Genomic DNA, 20,478 nt, shown 5'->3' with positions numbered 1-20,478 from the left:
TATGAAGGTAAATACTGAACACTAGATACATGACCCTGTACAGCCCCAACTTATGAAGGTAAATACTGAACACTAGATACATGACCCTGTACAGCCCCAACTTATGAAGGTAAATACTGAACACTAGATACATGACCCTGTACAGCCCCATCTTGTAAAGGTAAGTAGTGAGACACTAGATACATGACCCTGTACAGCCCCAACTTGTGAAGGTAAGTAGTGAGACACTAGATACACGACCCTGTACAGCCCCAACTTGTGAAGGTAAGTAGTGAGACACTAGATACACGACCCTGTACAGCCCCAACTTGTGAAGGTAAGTAGTGAGACACTAGATACATGACCCTGTACAGCCCCAACTTGTGAAGGTAAGTAGTGAGACACTAGATACATGACCCTGTACAGCCCCAACATGTGAAGGTAAGTAGTGAGACACTAGATGTACGACCCTGTACAGCCCCAACATGTGAAGGTAAGTAGTGAGACACTAGATACACGACCCTGTACAGCCCCAACATGTGAAGGTAAGTAGTGAGACACTAGATACACGACCCTGTACAGCCCCAACATGTGAAGGTAAGTAGTGAGACACTAGATACACGACCCTGTACAGCCCAAACTTGTGAAGGTAAGTAGTGAGACACTAGATACATGACCCTGTACAGCCCCAACTTGTGAAGGTAAATAGTTAACACTAGATACACGACCAGTACAGCCCCAACTTGTGAAGGTAAATACTGAGACACTAGATACACGACCCTGTACAGCCCCAACTTGTGAAGGTAAGTACATGTTAGACACTAGATACATGACCCTGTACAGCCCCAACTTGTGAAGGTAAATAGTGAGACACTAGATACACGATCCAGTACAGCCCCAACTTGTGAAGGTAAGTAGTGAGACACTAGATACACGACCATGTACAGCCTCAACTTATGAAGGTAAATACTGAACACTAGATACATGACCCTGTACAGCCCCAACTTGTGAAGGTAAATACTGAACACTAGATACATGGCCCTGTACAGCCCCAACTTATGAAGGTAAATACTGAACACTAGATACACAAGCCTGTACAGCCCCAACTTATGAAGGTAAATACTGAACACTAGATACATGACCCTGTACAGCCCCAACTTATGAAGGTAAATACTGAACACTAGATACACAAGCCTGTACAGCCCCAACTTATGAAGGTAAATACTGAACACTAGATACACAAGCCTGTACAGCCCCATGACGTACTAAGTTTTGCTGAAAATAATACACTATATATATCACATTTAACTGATCGTTTTTACAAATAAAAGCTTCACAAAATAAAGAAAGTTTACTGTATTTCATTCTATATATCTATATTCTATATATTATCTGAATTTTTTCTATGTATATGTTACAGTGGATGGAGGTTGGGGATTGTGGAGTCCGTGGTCTAGATGTTCTCAGTCGTGTGGAGGAGGGAAGAGGACTAGACAGCGTGCCTGTGATAAGCCTGCTCCACAGTTTGGAGGGATGTATTGCTGGGGAAGAGCACGACAGGTGGATTATTGTAATCCAGAAAAATGTCCAAGTGAGTACAGTCATAGGCAGTTTTCCAAGTAATCAAATTATTTATAAAGGTAGAGATTGCAATTTGCACTTTCTTGTTGACCCTACACACATGTGAATAGACAAATAGAAATCATGAAATTTACTTGATGAATCGTGATTTATGCTAGAATTAACAACAAACATTTTTCGAAATATGCAGTTATTCAAATAACCATGATCATACAAGAGCTGGAGTCCTCTTTATGCACAATTAGCACAGAAAAATGTACAAGTAAGTATGTATTCAACACACAGAAAATGAAGTGAGTATAGATTCAGCGTCAATGTTTTGGAAAGTGAAAAATATCAGTATAGTTTCTACAAATAGATTTTTTACTGCAGGGCATGGAAATTGGGAAGAGTGGGAGAGCTGGGGTGCCTGCTCTGCTAGTTGTGGGACAGGCTTGATGAAGAGGTTCCGAACTTGTACTAACCCCCCGCCTAGCCGTGACGGTCGTCCATGTCTTGGATCAGGGGAGATAACCCAAAACTGTAACAACATTCCTTGTCCTGGTAATAAGCAGAAAATTATTTTATGATAGTTACTGATAGTTGTTATTTATTGTTTTAAAATATGGAAATTGTTTGATTTCATGTGTTTTTGTCTTGCAGAAAAACTCCTCACAAGGGCAGATAACTCTTCAGTATAGAAAAGACATTTCTGTGGCCTTTGAATGGCTATAGACATATTGTATTAATACTGGTTCTTTTATGTCTCATTTAAATAATTTTATTTCAGAGCATTCTTTTGGCTTGTAAAAATGATCTAAACAAAAATAGTATACTTTGATCACATGAAGCTGTTGTGTGGTTATTTGCTGTTGTCATTGTTAGTCTGAGCTCAAAAGATCAAATGATTGTATTGTTATGTTTCTGTCTTTTCCTCATGGCAACAGATTTTAATTTAGTGAAATTTAAAAAAAAAAAAATTAATTGTCTAAAAGAATTAGCTTTGTACGGAGTTAGGAGTGTTTTTGCCTTTCTGTAATATATAACATGCAGGTAAAATCTTCTAGGAGAGATCTAGTGATGGAACTTGTAGTACATAGTATACCTATAATTTATATTTATATATTTAGTCGGTGTTCATTGCACTATGAAGTCACTTCAGCCTGATTGTTTCCAACACCTTGTACACACAAATGTAAAGTGAGGCTGACTGTCTTTCACTTTTAAAATATTAAAGGGAATACATAATATACATATTATGTTGTTGTTTAAAAATGAAATTTTAAATTGTCAGACTCATGCAGGACTTATTTTGAGGCACAGCTTACTGTATGTTTTGACAGTACACGGCGAATGGAGAGATTGGTCTGAGTGGACGCCATGTTCTGTGACATGTGGAGAGGGATATAGGGAGCGACAACGACAGTGTGACAATCCTCGTCATGGTGGCGCTACTTGTCAGGGCAACACAATACAGAGGGACGATTGTGTCCTACTAGCCTGTTCTAGTGAGTGTACAGTGGTCTTTAATATTGATATGTAAGGTCCTTCCCACCCTCCCATGTGTCTGCAGATTTTCGGATTGTTGGTTTTTTTATGAAATTTGGGTTGCCATTGTATAACTAGGTCAAACATGGTCCATTGTTGTAAAATATGTATGTCTATAATTTGACACATCACTTGTTTAAATAATGGTTACCATGGAAGTATGGATTGGTTGCTATGATCTCAGATAAGTAGTAGCAAGGGTATTATTTAGCTATTTCCTAACAGTTCTAGTTATTTCAGTTTTTGCCCCTATTCTTTCCTTTACTACCTTGTGCCTATACTTTTCATGAAAATACCTGCTAAGGATCATGAAGTAGGAAATGTTACAATTGCGAAAGAAGTTAATAGTTTCTATCTTTCAGATTTCCCAAGGCGTGCTGAGGGTAACTTGGTTGGATACATTAACAACATTGACTTGCCAGATGCCACTTTGAGTGCCACAATTACCCCTACTGACAGTGGTACCACTTTGGTGGAGGCCACACTTCATAATGTGCCACAATCTATTGGTAATTTTTCACCAATCTTCGCACGGTCCCACTGAAGAGTGGATTAATTACGGATGAATTTAGTTTACAAATTTTGGCCGTGCTCTGTCATCCGCAACAAAATTAGCTAAAAATAACAAATTTTCAAGTATGAATTACGGATATATTAATAACATTCTGCGAATTTATTACGAACTAATGCGGAAATTTCAGAAATAAAAGGGAATAAGATAATGGATGCTCTCCCTTGAGGGGTACAATCGGTAAGATTATCCAACAATGCGGATACGTAACAAACAATTAGGAATATATAGCGCATATATTGAGGAAACAGATTGGAAGTATTGCGATTATTACGGAAATATTACAAATCTATTAATAATGCATTGCGCATGTAGGGCATCTTAATTACATTCCCAGTTTTTGAAACAATTTCATGACTTGAACAAGTTGATTAATATGTTGTTGAATACCATTGTTATACTGCATTGTTGCATAGTAAGTTTCCTTTACAAGATATGTAAAGTGTAGTGCTACTTTGTCAAGGGTTTCAGGAAAAGTATCGTACTGAATACCCTTAGCTAGTGAAGTTGGGTGTTGAGGTACAAATTGCACTATTTCAATATTTTTTCCTTAAAGGTAGGTTTCGCCCAATGAAATATAAAGACTATGAAATTGAAATTTATCCTATACATAGATATAATCTTCAGATCATTTTCAATGCATACAGCGAACAATATGGGTGGTCAGTTGCCTAGCTTGACCAGGAAAATACTCCTCTAAAAATAGAGCGAAGTCAAGCTTTACATAGAACATGACATATTTTTTTCCAAAACGAGGCCGCAGCAACAAACGGAAGCGTGCAACAAAATGTCAGATAGAAGTGACAGTCTTGCCACGGCATGTTTAGTTAAAAAACAACAACAAATCGAAGTGCGAGGGACTGTTTATACATATCATATCATACGCTCGCTAACTTTGTACACCAAATATACACGTAGTTAGTCTGCGGCTGTTTGTGCGCTGGCATATGTGTTGAAATTTAACTCACCACGTGCAATGCCGTTACACGAGTCCCAACAGATCCCGGCAAGTTCCGCTTGAGATGTGGCTTCTGTTTCTTCTATTGCTACATGCCATCTCTGAATTTAATTCCCTATAGATATCCTAGGGTGCTACCTAATCCATTATAATTTCCTCCACTTTGTTGTCGATTCAGATATATTTTTTTCATCGCACACACATTCGTTCAGCCATTTTGTTTACTTTTAGTGCGTGACAATGCGCATGCGCCAAACTTCGACAACACAATCCATCGCAGCTTCATTTGCATATTATTTTGTCTGACGGACACCGTAATAAATCAAGGATTTCCTTCAATTTTGTATTCAAGACACATTTGTTCAATCTCAAACACATAAAGAAATTAAATTGAGATATTTTAATATGTATTTTTCATCTTTTCTTCCGCTTATCGCATTTCACAAAAAAATATTTATTTGGTTGGGCGAAACCTACCTTTAAGAACTTACTTTAATTTTAAGTTATATTTAAAAATAAATCAGCTGATTTTGCAAGACTGGAAAGAAATTGAAGTTAGTTTCAAGAAAGCAGCTCAATTTGATTGTTTATGTCAAGTGATTTAAATTATTTAGATAGATGGGAAAAGAGTCTATCACTGTGACTACATATATCTATTAACGTCCCATTGAGTTCTTTATATTTTGTTATTTGGTTTCAGCGGGTCATTTACGCCATTTAGTTGACATTTTGAATCCTGTGTTCTGGACCACTGCTTTGGAAGTAGATGGGGCAAAGAATGGACTGACACTAGCCAGTGGTCACTTTGTCCGGGAGGTCCAGGTGCAGTATGTGACAGGTAAATTATGTATGTGGCCCCTATGTATAAAGACTCAGAAAGTTATGTAATTTGAGAGGCACACTGAAACAACTAGACTTAACTTCTAACTTAAGGCTGTAAAAGCAGGATGATCGAATGCTCTTGGTGGCCAATTGGATAACTCCAGTGGCCATTGGATAACTCGACTGGCCATTGGATAATTCCAGTGGCCATTGGATAACTCGAGTGGCCACCAAGAGCATCGATCAGTTCATTTCTCATATATTTCTTCCTTCTTTGCATTCTTTATTGGAATTAATGAGAACTTGTACCAGTTCTAATTAATATAAAAAGTCAGGTGCCAAATAAGCAGTAAAAAAAAAGAAGATGCCATGATCACTCTCAGAATCAAACTTCCATACTCTGGAATCCACATGTCTGTCTGCAATATTGAAAATAGAAATCTAATGGTTTTGAGGATTCAGAATATTACGAAGGTGTTATTTCTTTTTTAATTGTTTTAGGTTTTTTAGCTCACCTGGCCCGAAGGGCCGGTGAGCTTATGTCATGGCGCGGCGTCCGTCGTCCGTCCGTCCGTCCGTCCGTCCGTCCGTCCGTCCGTCCGTCAACATTTCCTTTAAATCGCTACTAGTCATAGAGTTCTGCATGGATTGTAACCAAATTTGGCCACAAACATCCTTGGTGGAGGGGGAACAGAACTTGTATAAATTTTGGCTCTGTCCCCCCCGGGGCAGGAGGGGCGGGGCCCAATAGGGGAAATAGAGGTAAATCCTATAAATCGCTACTTGTCCTAGAGTTCTGCATGGATTGTAACCAAATTTGACCACAAATATCCTTGGGGGAGGGGAAACAGAACTTGTATAAATTTTGGCTCTGGTCCCCCAGGGGCAGGAGGGGCGGGGCCCAATAGGGGTAATAGAGGTAAATCCTTTAAATCGCTACTTGTCCTAGAGTTCTGCATGGATTGTAACCAAAATTAGCCACAAACATCCTTGGGGGAAGGGGAACAGAACTTGTGTAAATTTTGACTCTGGTTCCCCGGGGGCAAGAGGGGCGGGGCCCAATAGGGGAAATAGAGGTAAATCCTTTAAATCGCTACTAGTCATAGAGTTCTGAATGGAATGTAACCAAATTTGGCCACAAACATCCTTGGGGGAAGGGGAACAGAACTTGTGTAAATTTTGGCTCTGGTCCCCCAGGGGCAGGAGGGGCGGGGCCCAATAGGGGTAATAGAGGTAAATCCTTTAAATCGCTACTAGTCATAGAGTTTTGAATGGAATGTAACCAAATTTGGCCACAAACATCCTTGGGGGAAGGGGAACAGACCTTGTATAAATTTTGGCTCTGACCCCCCCCGGGGGCAGGAGGGGCAGGGCCAAATAGGGGAAATAGAGGTAAATCCTTTAAATCTCTACTTGTCCTAGAGCTCTACATGAATTGTAACCAAATTTGGCCACAAACATCCTTGGGGGAAGGGGAACAGCACGTTTATAAATTTTGGCTCTGGTCCCCCGGGGGCAGGAGGGGCGGGGCCCAATAGGGGTAATAGAGGTAAATCCTTTAAATCGCTACTAGTCATAGAGTTCTGAATGGAATGTAACCAAATTTGGCCACAAACATCCTTTGGTGAAGGGGAACAGAACTTGTATAAATTTTGGCTCTGACCCCCCGGGGGCAGGAGGGGCGGGGCCCAATAGGGGAAATAGAGGTAAATCCTATAAATCACTTCTTGTCCTAGAGTTTTGCTTGGATTGTGACCAAATTTGGCCATAAACATCCTTGGGGGAAGGGGAACAGAACTTGTATAAATTTTGGCTCTGCCCCCTGGGGGGCGGGAGGGGTGGGGCCCAATAGGGGATTTAGAGGTTAATATTAAAATTCCTTCAGAAAAGAAACAATGAACCTGTATTCAGAACATTACTTGGCATTACAAACCAGGTGAGCGATACAGGCCCTCTGGGCCTCTTGTTTTTTATCCTTATACAGAAACTATTATTTACTTTATACAGAAACGATTATTTACTAATTTATCAGAATTATAGAAATGCATGCAAATGATCAATATTGTGAATATTCAATGTTACTTTTGCCGAGAGTCAATGAAAATGTCACAGTCTTGACTTTTATCTTATTAGGTGAAACGTTGACGATGTCACAGTTTGGACGAGGTGTCGATAAATAATGGAGTTCTCCAGGTTGATGTGATGTTGAGGGGTAACGCTCCAAACCTTACATCTGTAGGAGAGGTGTTCATGCTGCCATACCATGAACAGTACATTCAGACAGGACATGGTAAGTCACCACCAACAGTATATTCAGACAGGACATGGTAAGTCACCACCAACAGTACATTCAGACAGGACATGGTAAGTCACCACCAACAGTACATTCAGACAGGACATGGTAAATCACGACCAACAGTATATTCAGACATGGACATGGTAAGTCACCACCAACAGTATATTCAGACAGGACATGGTAAGTCACCACCAACAGTATATTCAGACAGGACATGGTAAGTCACACCACAGTATATTCAGACATGGACAATGGTAAGTCACCACCAACAGTATATTCAGACAGGACATGGTAAGTCACCACCAACAGTATATTCAGACAGGACATGGTAAGTCACCACCACAGTATATTCAGACACGACAGTGGTAAGTCACCACCAACAGTACATGGTAAGTCAGGACATGGTAAGTCACCACCAACAGTATATTCAGACAGGACATGGTAAGTCACCACCAACAGTATATTCAGACAGGACATGGTAAGTCACCACCAACAGTATATTCAGACAGGACATGGTAAGTCACCACCTACAGTATATTCAGACAGGACATGGTAAGTCACCACCAACAGTATATTCAGACAGGACATGGTAAGTCACCACCAACAGTATATTCAGACAGGACATGGTAAGTCACCACCAACAGTATATTCAGACAGGACATGGTAAGTCACCACCAACAGTATATTCAGACAGGACATGGTAAGTCACCACCAACAGTACATTCAGACAGGACATGGTAAGTCACCACCAACATACATTCAGACAGGACATGGTAAGTCACCACCAACAGTACATTCAGACAGGACATGGTAAGTCACCACCAACAGTATATTCAGACAGGACATGGTAAGTCACCACCAACAGTATATTCAGACAGGACATGGTAAGTCACCACCAACAGTATATTCAGACAGGACATGGTAAGTCACCACCAACAGTATATTCAGACGGACATGGTAAGTCACCACCAACAGTACATTCAGACAGGACATGGTAAGTCACCACCAACAGTACATTCAGACAGGACATGGTAAGTCACCACCTACAGTATATTCAGACAGGACATGGTAAGTCACCACCAACAGTACATTCAGACAGGACATGGTAAGTCACCACCAACAGTATATTCAGACAGGACATGGTAAGTCACCACCAACAGTACATTCAGACAGGACATGGTAAGTCACCACCAACAGTATATTCAGACAGGACATGGTAAGTCACCACCAACAGTATATTCAGACAGGACATGGTAAGTCACCACCAACACTATATTCAGATTGGACATGGTAAGTCAAGGACATGGTAAGTCACAACCAACAGTATATTCAGACAGGACATGGTAAGTCACCACCAACAGTATATTCAGACAGGCCATGGTAAGTCACCACCTACAGTATATTCAGACAGGACATGGTAAGTCACCACCAACAGTATATTCAGACAGGACATGGTAAGTCACCACCAACAGTATATTCAGACAGGACATGGTAAGTCACCACCTACAGTATATTCAGACAGGATGTGGTAAGTCACCACCAACAGTATATTCAGACAGGACATGGTAAGTACCACCAACAGTACATTCAGACAGGACATGGTAAGTCACCACCTACAGTATATTCAGACAGGACATGGTAAGTCACCACCAACAGTATATTCAGACAGGACATGGTAAGTCACCACCAACAGTACATTCAGACAGGCGTGGTAAGTCACCACCAACAGTACATTCAGACAGGACATGGTAAGTCACCACCAACGGTATATTCAGACAAGACATGGTAAGTCACCACCTACAGTATATTCAGACAGGATGTGGTAAGTCACCACCAACAGTATATTCAGACAGGACATGGTAAGTCACCACCAACAATATATTCAGACAGGACATGGTAAGTCACCACCAACAGTACATTCAGACAGGACATGGTAAGTCACCACCAACAGTATATTCAGACAGGACATGGTAAGTCACCACCAACAGTACATTCAGACAGGCGTGGTAAGTCACCACCAACAGTACATTCAGACAGGACATGGTAAGTAGGCCATGGGCTAGGAGGGTCCCACATGCACCCCCCCCCCAAACCTCCGAACCAATATTTTTCTGAACCCTTATGACCCACTGATCACAAATCCAAATGTTAACATTGCATAAGTTGGGATGAACTTCCGGTTATGACGTCATCAAGATGGCCGCCATCTCGAATTTCACTAAAAATTGAAAAATAGTCATAACATTAACATTTTTCAACCGAAGTAGACAAATGAGGTATCAAAATGACCACAATAGAACAACAAATACATATCAGGACCAAAAAATCCAATATATGTAGTGATTTCTACACAGGAAATGAAAAAATCGGATTTAAAGCTCAAAAATGGTGATTTTTCAGCAAATTTTTTATATTTTGTTTGACGCAGCAAAAATGTTTCCCAACAACAATCTATTATTTCTAATAAGTTTTTTGACCACTTATCAATAAGTTTAAACAACAACAACAACAAAAACCAATGTTAACATTGTATAGGTTCCGGTTATGACGTCATCAAGATGGTCACCATCTCGAATTTCACTAAAAAATGAAGAATAGTCATAACACTGATATTTTTCAATTAAAGTAGACAAATGTGGTATCAAAATGACCACAATAGAACGACAAATACATATCAGGACCAAATAATCCAATATGTGTAGTGATTTGCACGGAAGAAATAAAAAAATAAGCTTTTAAGCTCAAAAATCGTGATTTTTCATCAAATTTTTCATACTTGGCTTGACGCAGCAGAAATGTTTCCAAACAACAAATTATTACTCGTAATCAGTTATTTAAACTCCTATCAATCAGTAAAAACAAAAACAACAACAAAAATATATAGAAATGCCAAAAAAAAAAAAGAATTATTGTTATACCCTCAATTTTGTAGATTAGCAGCGTCTCAAAAATAACGCAACACCTACTGATAGCGTAACAAATGTAACCTAAGCTAAGCCTGTGTTTCCGTTAATATCATTAACAGTTCCCAAAGCGTTTGTGTCTTTGAAAATGAGCACATTCATTGTTTTTTCCTATGCATAGCATAAGCAAAATGTCATATAGTTACTACAATGTCACTAATATGTCTTTCACTGGTTCTCAATGATACCATTATCATTGTGCGTGCTTTCTCACCTCACTGACCTATCCACTGAAGAGTCTCGGCATATCTGGTAGCTGGTACATGCAGCCGAATCAGAGTACTCGAGATATCAGTATCCAATTCGTCGAAAGCCAGATCGACGTCTTCGATGTCTGCATGTGACACTGCATTACCAGTGTTGTTCTAGCCTTTTATGACCCATCCATGGCCAAAGTTCATATCAGGAACAACAGGTTGAGGGATGTGGGATCTCTTTCATATTCTAACATATCGTACGTATATGCTGTTTCAGACTTCTCCGGCATAATGGAAATCACACCAGATGCACATTCTTCCAATGGTGGAATTGGTTCTCCTTAGCACATAACTCCATAAATCGTATGAAGTACTATTCATCAATCGTGTGGACCCTCGTGCAACCATAAATGACAGAGGTGATATCATCGAGGTCATTAATGAGGGCATAAATGTTTTTCATTGGTCTGACTTTTCCCACTCCCTTGAAGGTGCTCGTTGTGTCACATCTGGTATTTGCGCAAAGAGACCATTGAAGACTCTCCAGTAAAAAGTTCTCGAAAATGCTTTCCAGACTTGGCAAAGAGTGAAACTTCACTGCAGAATCCAATATATGTAGTGATTTCTACACAGGAAATGAAAAAAATCGGATTTAAAGCTCAAAAATGGTGATTTTTCAGCAAATTTTTTATATTTTGTTTGACGCAGCAAAAATGTTTCCCAACAACAATCTATTATTTCTAATAAGTTTTTTGACCACTTATCAATAAGTTTAAACAACAACAACAACAAAAACCAATGTTAACATTGTATAGGTTCCGGTTATGACGTCATCAAGATGGCCACCATCTCGAATTTCACTAAAAAATGAAGAATAGTCATAACACTGATATTTTTCAATTAAAGTAGACAAATGTGGTATCAAAATGACCACAATAGAACGACAAATACATATCAGGACCAAATAATCCAATATGTGTAGTGATTTGCACGGAAGAAATAAAAAATAAGCTTTTAAGCTCAAAAATCGTGATTTTTCATCAAATTTTTCATACTTGGCTTGACGCAGCAGAAATGTTTCCAAACAACAAATTATTACTCGTAATCAGTTATTTAAACTCCTATCAATCAGTAAAAACAAAAACAACAACAAAAATATATAGAAATGCCAAAAAAAAAAAAGAATTATTGTTATACCCTCAATTTTGTAGATTAGCAGCATCTCAAAAATAACGCAACACCTACTGATAGCGTAACAAATGTAACCTAAGCTAAGCCTGTGTTTCCGTTAATATCATTAACAGTTCCCAAAGCGTTTGTGTCTTTGAAAATGAGCACATTCATTGTTTTTTTCCTATGCATAGCATAAGCAAAATGTCATATAGTTACTACAATGTCACTAATATGTCTTTCACTGGTTCTCAATGATACCATTATCATTGTGCGTGCTTTCTCACCTCACTGACCTATCCACTGAAGAGTCTCGGCATATCTGGTAGCTGGTACATGCAGTCCGAATCAGAGTACTCGAGATATCAGTATCCAATTCGTCGAAAGCCAGATCGACGTCTTCGATGTCTGCATGTGACACTGCATTACCAGTGTTGTTCTAGCCTTTTATGACCCATCCATGGCCAAAGTTCATATCAGGAACAACAGGTTGAGGGATGTGGGATCTCTTTCATATTCTAACATATCGTACGTATATGCTGTTTCAGACTTCTCCGGCATAATGGAAATCACACCAGATGCACATTCTTCCAATGGTGGAATTGGTTCTCCTTAGCACATAACTCCATAAATCGTATGAAGTACTATTCATCAATCGTGTGGACCCTCGTGCAACCATAAATGACAGAGGTGATATCATCGAGGTCATTAATGAGGGCATAAATGTTTTTCATTGGTCTGACTTTTCCCACTCCCTTGAAGGTGCTCGTTGTGTCACATCTGGTATTTGCGCAAAGAGACCATTGAAGACTCTCCAGTAAAAAGTTCTCGAAAATGCTTTCCAGACTTGGCAAAGAGTGAAACTTCACTGCAGAATCCAATATATGTAGTGATTTTCTACACAGGAAATGAAAAAAATCGGATTTAAAGCTCAAAAATGGTGATTTTTCAGCAAATTTTTTATATTTTGTTTGACGCAGCAAAAATGTTACCCAACAACAATCTATTATTTCTAATAAGTTTTTTGACCACTTATCAATAAGTTTAAACAACAACAACAACAAAAACCAATGTTAACATTGTATAGGTTCCGGTTATGACGTCATCAAGATGGTCACCATCTCGAATTTCACTAAAAAATGAAGAATAGTCATAACACTGATATTTTTCAATTAAAGTAGACAAATGTGGTATCAAAATGACCACAATAGAACGACAAATACATATCAGGACCAAATAATCCAATATGTGTAGTGATTTGCACGGAAGAAATAAAAAATAAGCTTTTAAGCTCAAAAATCGTGATTTTTCATCAAATTTTTCATACTTGGCTTGACGCAGCAGAAATGTTTCCAAACAACAAATTATTACTCGTAATCAGTTATTTAAACTCCTATCAATCAGTAAAAACAAAAACAACAACAAAAATATATAGAAATGCCAAAAAAAAAAAAGAATTATTGTTATACCCTCAATTTTGTAGATTAGCAGCATCTCAAAAATAACGCAACACCTACTGATAGCGTAACAAATGTAACCTAAGCTAAGCCTGTGTTTCCGTTAATATCATTAACAGTTCCCAAAGCGTTTGTGTCTTTGAAAATGAGCACATTCATTGTTTTTTCCTATGCATAGCATAAGCAAAATGTCATATAGTTACTACAATGTCACTAATATGTCTTTCACTGGTTCTCAATGATACCATTATCATTGTGCGTGCTTTCTCACCTCACTGACCTATCCACTGAAGAGTCTCGGCATATCTGGTAGCTGGTACATGCAGCCGAATCAGAGTACTCGAGATATCAGTATCCAATTCGTCGAAAGCCAGATCGACGTCTTCGATGTCTGCATGTGACACTGCATTACCAGTGTTGTTCTAGCCTTTTATGACCCATCCATGGCCAAAGTTCATATCAGGAACAACAGGTTGAGGGATGTGGGATCTCTTTCATATTCTAACATATCGTACGTATATGCTGTTTCAGACTTCTCCGGCATAATGGAAATCACACCAGATGCACATTCTTCCAATGGTGGAATTGGTTCTCCTTAGCACATAACTCCATAAATCGTATGAAGTACTATTCATCAATCGTGTGGACCCTCGTGCAACCATAAATGACAGAGGTGATATCATCGAGGTCATTAATGAGGGCATAAATGTTTTTCATTGGTCTGACTTTTCCCACTCCCTTGAAGGTGCTCGTTGTGTCACATCTGGTATTTGCGCAAAGAGACCATTGAAGACTCTCCAGTAAAAAGTTCTCGAAAATGCTTTCCAGACTTGGCAAAGAGTGAAACTTCACTGCAGACCTCATTTATGACCTCAAAGAATCCACCTGTGCCGCCTATGGTCACTGAGGTTCACAAGAATGAATAATTGTGCTTCATACGAATTAAGGAGAACCAACTCAACCCTCCGTAGAATGCTGATCTGGTGTCTTTTCCATCATGCCTGGGAAGTCTGGAACATCATATACGATATGTGAATCTAGGTGAGACGAGGTTGGAAACAGGAAGAGCTCCCACATCCCTGAAGCTGCTGTTTCTGATCTTAACTCTGACCATGGACAGTTGACAAGTTAGAACCACGATGGTAACCCGGTAATGTAATGTCACATCAGGTCACCGAGGTCGAAGTCGACACTCTGGCGAGAAAGCACGCACAACGAAAATGATTAGCATTAAGAACTAGTGGAAGAAATGTGTGACACTGTAGTAATCATCTTATATTTCCTTGCGTTATGCACAGGAAATAAACAATGGATGTGCTCATTCTAAAAGACACAATATGTTTCGAAAAGTGTCATGGTATTAACGGAACTTTAATTTGATACCCTATAGCTATTAGTTAGCGTTTTGCTGTAATAATTCAGTTTGAGAGGCTACTAGTCTACAAAATTTCGAACATGAAAATGGATATATTTTGAAGTCCCACTTAGATATTCATCCAACTTTAAATTCAAATTTGTTAAGATATAAATCGTCAATAGCCAATGTTATATTCAGGAAATTCCAAGACACCAGGAAACTGGAATGCCGCATCCGGTGATGTTTTGTAAACCAAATGATGGTATAACAATTCTCTTTTGCATTTCTATATATTTTTGTTGTTGTAACCACCACAGTATATTCAGGGACAGGACATGGTATAGTCACCACCAACATGTATTTGTGATTCTATTGGTATGTCACCATTAAGATTCACCTCATTTAAGTCAGTATAGTTCAGAAAGGTCAATGGTAAGTCACCACCAACAGTAAATTCAGACAGGCCATCTGGTAGAAGTCACCACCAACAGTTTATCAGACAGACATGTAAGAGTCACACCAACAGTATATTCAGACGTTTTGGTGGTTAAGTCACCACCAACAGTATCATTCAGAACTTATTATGGTAATAGTTGCACACCAGAACCACAGTATTTTGTGACGTCATGGTAAGTCACCACCAACAGTACATTGCAGACAGGACATCACCATTTTGAGCTTTACAGTACGATTTTTTTTTGATACATTTCCTGGTAAGTCACCACCAACAGTACATTTTTGGTCCTGTTAGACAGGACATGGTAAGCTCATTTGTCCACCAAAAACGGACATGGGTAATGTCTACAGTATTCAGACAGGACATGGTAAGTCACCACCAACAGTAATATTCAGACAGGACATGGTAAGTCACCACCAACAGTATATTCAGACAGGACATGGTAAGTCACCACCAACAGTACATTCAGACAGGACATGGTAAGTCACCACCAACAGTATATTCAGACAGGACATGGTAAAGTCACCACCACAGTATATTCAGACAGGACATGGTAAGTCACCACCAACAGTACATTCAGACAGGACATGGTAAGTCACCAACCAACAGTAAGTCACCTATTCAGACAGGACATGGTAAGTCACCACCAACAGTATATTCAGACAGGACATGGTAAGTCACCACCAACAATACATTCAGACAGGACATGGTAAGTCACCACCTACAGTATATTCAGACAGGACATGGTAAGTCACCACCAACAGTACATTCAGACAGGACATGGTAAGTCACCACCAACAGTATATTCAGACAGGACATGGTAAGTCACCACCAACAGTATATTCAGACAGGACATGGTAAGTCACCACCAACAGTATATTCAGACAGGACATGGTAAGTCACCACCAACAGTATATTCAGACAGGACATGGTAAGTCACCACCTACAGTATATTCAGACAGGACATGGTAAGTCACCACCAACAGTATATTCAGACGGACATGGTAAGTCACCACCAACAGTACATTCAGACAGGACATGGTAAGTCACCACCAACAGTACATTCAGACAGGACATGGTAAGTCACCACCAACAGTATATTCAGACAGGACATGGTAAGTCACCACCAACAGTACATTCAGACAGGACATGGTAAGTCACCACCAACAGTATATTCAGACAGGACATGGTAAGTCACCACCTACAGTATATTCAGACAGGACATGGTAAGTCACCACCAACAGTACATTCAGACAGGACATGGTAAGTCACCACCAACAGTATATTCAGACAGGACATGGTAAGTCACCACCAACAGTATATTCAGACAGGACATGGTAAGTCACCACCAACAGTATACAGTAATTCAGACAGGACATGGTAAGTCACCACCAACAGTATATTCAGACAGGACATGGTAAGTCACCACCAACAGTATATTCAGACAGGACATGGTAAGTCACCACCAACAGTATATTCAGACAGGACATGGTAAGTCACCACCAACAGTATATTCAGACAGGACATGGTAAGTCACCACCAACAGTATATTCAGACAGGACATGGTAAGTCACCACCAACAGTATATTCAGACAGGACATGGTAAGTCACCACCAACAGTATATTCAGACAGGACATGGTAAGTCACCACCAACAGTACATTCAGACAGGACATGGTAAGTCACCACCAACAGTATATTCAGACAGGACATGGTAAGTCACCACCAACAGTATATTCATTCAGACAGGACATGGTAAGTCACCACCAACAGTACATTCAGACAGGACATGGTAAGTCACCACCAACAGTACATTCAGACAGGACATGGTAAGTCACCACCAACAGTATATTCAGACAGGACATGGTAAGTCACCACCAACAGTACATTCAGACAGGACATGGTAAGTCACCACCAACAGTATATTCAGACAGGACATGGTAAGTCACCACCAACAGTATATTCAGACAGGACATGGTAAGTCACCACCAACAGTATATTCAGACAGGACATGGTAAGTCACCACCAACAGTATATTCAGACAGGACATGGTAAGTCACCACCAACAGTATATTCAGACAGGACATGGTAAGTCACCACCAACAGTACATTCAGACAGGACATGGTAAGTCACCACCAACAGTATATTCAGACAGGACATGGTAAGTCACCACCAACAGTATATTCAGACAGGACATGGTAAGTCACCACCAACAGTATATTCAGACAGGACATGGTAAGTCACCACCAACAGTATATTCAGACAGGACATGGTAAGTCACCACCAACAGTATATTCAGACAGGACATGGTAAGTCACCACCAACAGTATATTCAGACAGGACATGGTAAGTCACCACCAACAGTATATTCAGACAGGACATGGTAAGTCACCACCAACAGTATATTCAGACAGGACATGGTAAGTCACCACCAACAGTATATTCAGACAGGACATGGTAAGTCACCACCAACAGTATATTCAGACAGGACATGGTAAGTCACCACCTACAGTACATTCAGACAGGACATGGTAAGTCACCACCAACAGTATATTCAGACAGGACATGGTAAGTCACCACCAACAGTATATTCAGACAGGACATGGTAAGTCACCACCAACAGTATATTCAGACAGGACATGGTAAGTCACCACCAACAGTATATTCAGACAGGACATGGTAAGTCACCACCAACAGTAAATTCAGACAGGACATGGTAAGTCACCACCAACAGTATATTCAGACAGGACATGGTAAGTCACCACCAACAGTACATTCAGACAGGACATGGTAAGTCACCACCAACAGTATATTTCAGACAGGACATGGTAAGTCACCACCACCAACAGTACATTCAGACAGGACATGGTAAGTCACCACCAACAGTATATTCAGACAGGACATGGTAAGTCACCACCAACAGTATATTCAGACAGGACATGGTAAGTCACCACCAACAGTACATTCAGACAGGACATGGTAAGTCACCACCAACAGTATATTCAGACAGGACATGGTAAGTCACCACCAACAGTATATTCAGACAGGACATGGTAAGTCACCACCAACAGTATATTCAGACAGGACATGGTAAGTCACCACCAACAGTATATTCAGACAGGACATGGTAAGTCACCACCAACAGTATATTCAGACAGGACATGGTAAGTCACCACCTACAGTATATTCAGACAGGACATGGTAAGTCACCACCAACAGTACATTCAGACAGGACATGGTAAGTCACCACCAACAGTACATTCAGACAGGACATGGTAAGTCACCACCTACAGTATATTCAGACAGGACATGGTAAGTCACCACCAACAGTATATTCAGACAGGACATGGTAAGTCACCACCAACAGTATATTCAGACAGGACATGGTAAGTCACCACCAACAGTATATTCAGACAGGACATGGTAAGTCACCACCACAGTATATTCAGATTGGACATGGTAAGTCAAGGACATGGTAAGTCACCACCAACAGTATATTCAGACAGGACATGGTAAGTCACCACCAACAGTATATTCAGACAGGACATGGTAAGTCACCACCTACAGTATATTCAGACAGGACATGGTAAGTCACCACCAACAGTATATTCAGACAGGACATGGTAAGTCACCACCAACAGTATATTCAGACAGGACATGGTAAGTCACCACCAACAGTATATTCAGACAGGACATGGTAAGTCACCACCAACAGTATATTCAGACAGGACATGGTAAGTCACCACCAACAGTACATTCAGACAGGACATGGTAAGTCACCACCAACAGTATATTCAGACAGGACATGGTAAGTCACCACCAACAGTATATTCAGACAGGACATGGTAAGTCACCACCAACAGTACATTCAGACAGGACATGGTAAGTCACCACCAACAGTATATTCAGACAGGACATGGTAAGTCACCACCAACAGTATATTCAGACAGGACATGGTAAGTCACCACCAACAGTATATTCAGACAGGACATGGTAAGTCACCACCAACTGTATATTCAGACAGGACATGGTAAGTCACCACCAACAGTATATTCAGACAGGACATGGTAAGTCACCACCAACAGTATATTCAGACAGGACATGGTAAGTCACCTCCAACGGTATATTCAGATGGATGTGGTTAGTCACAGACATTATATATCAGACAGGACATGGTAAGTCACCACCAACAGTATATTCAGACAGGACATGGTAAGTCACCACCAACAGTATATTCAGACAGGACATGGTAAGTCACCACCAACAGTATATTCAGACAGGACATGGTAAGTCACCACCAACAGTATATTCAGACAGGACATGGTAAGTCACCACCAACAGTATATTCAGACAGGACATGGTAAGTCACCACCAACAGTATATTCAGACAGGACATGGTAAGTCACCACCAACAGTATATTCAGACAGGACAATGGTAAGTCACCACCAACAGTATAATTCAGACAGGACATGGTAAGTCACCACCAACAGTATAGACAGGACATGGTAAGTCACCACCAACAGTAATTCAGACAGGACATGGTAAGTCCATAACATATATATCAGACAGGACATGGTAAAGTCACCACCAAACAGTATATTCAGACAGGACATGGTAAGTCACCACCAACAGTATATATTCAGACAGGACATGGTAAGTCACCACCAACAGTATATATTCAGACATCTTGTCTATTTACCATTTAGATATGATGTTAGGATGTCATGTCTATTTACCATTTAGATATGATGTTAGGATGTCTTGTCTATTTACCATTTAGATATGTTGTATAGGATGTCTTGGTCTATTTACCATTTAGATTTGATGTTAGGATGTCTTGTCTATTTACCATTTAGATTTGTATGTTAGGATGTCTTGTCTATTTACCATATTTAGATATGATGTTTAGGATATGTCTTGTCTATTTACCATTTAGATATTAGATGTTTGTCTAGGATGTGTCTTGTCTATTTTACCATTTTAGATATGATGTTAGGTTATGTCTTGTCTATTTACCATTTAGATATGTATGTTAGGATGTCTTGTCTATTTACCATTTTAGATATGATGTTAGGATGTCTTGTCTGATTTACCATATAATATATGTTAGTATGTTCATGTCTATTTACCATTTAGATATGA

General features: G+C 39.8%; 1 protein-coding gene across 1 annotated transcript in view; it reads left to right on the top strand.

The window, feature by feature from the left end:
- The window catches only part of LOC138322141 (hemicentin-1-like), a 98,622-nt gene that overhangs the window by 60,636 nt on the left and 17,508 nt on the right, over positions 1 to 20,478 (top strand). The window contains 7 exon segments of the mRNA XM_069266195.1: positions 1,400 to 1,570; positions 1,933 to 2,103; positions 2,883 to 3,047; positions 3,450 to 3,596; positions 5,317 to 5,454; positions 7,572 to 7,615; positions 7,617 to 7,728. Coding sequence (XP_069122296.1) covers positions 1,400 to 1,570; positions 1,933 to 2,103; positions 2,883 to 3,047; positions 3,450 to 3,596; positions 5,317 to 5,454; positions 7,572 to 7,615; positions 7,617 to 7,728 — 948 coding nt within the window.

This window comes from Argopecten irradians, chromosome 4, assembly GCF_041381155.1.
Source record: "Argopecten irradians isolate NY chromosome 4, Ai_NY, whole genome shotgun sequence".
Taxonomy (NCBI): Eukaryota; Metazoa; Mollusca; class Bivalvia; order Pectinida; family Pectinidae; genus Argopecten; species Argopecten irradians.
This window is presented reverse-complemented; position numbering and strand designations above follow the sequence as displayed.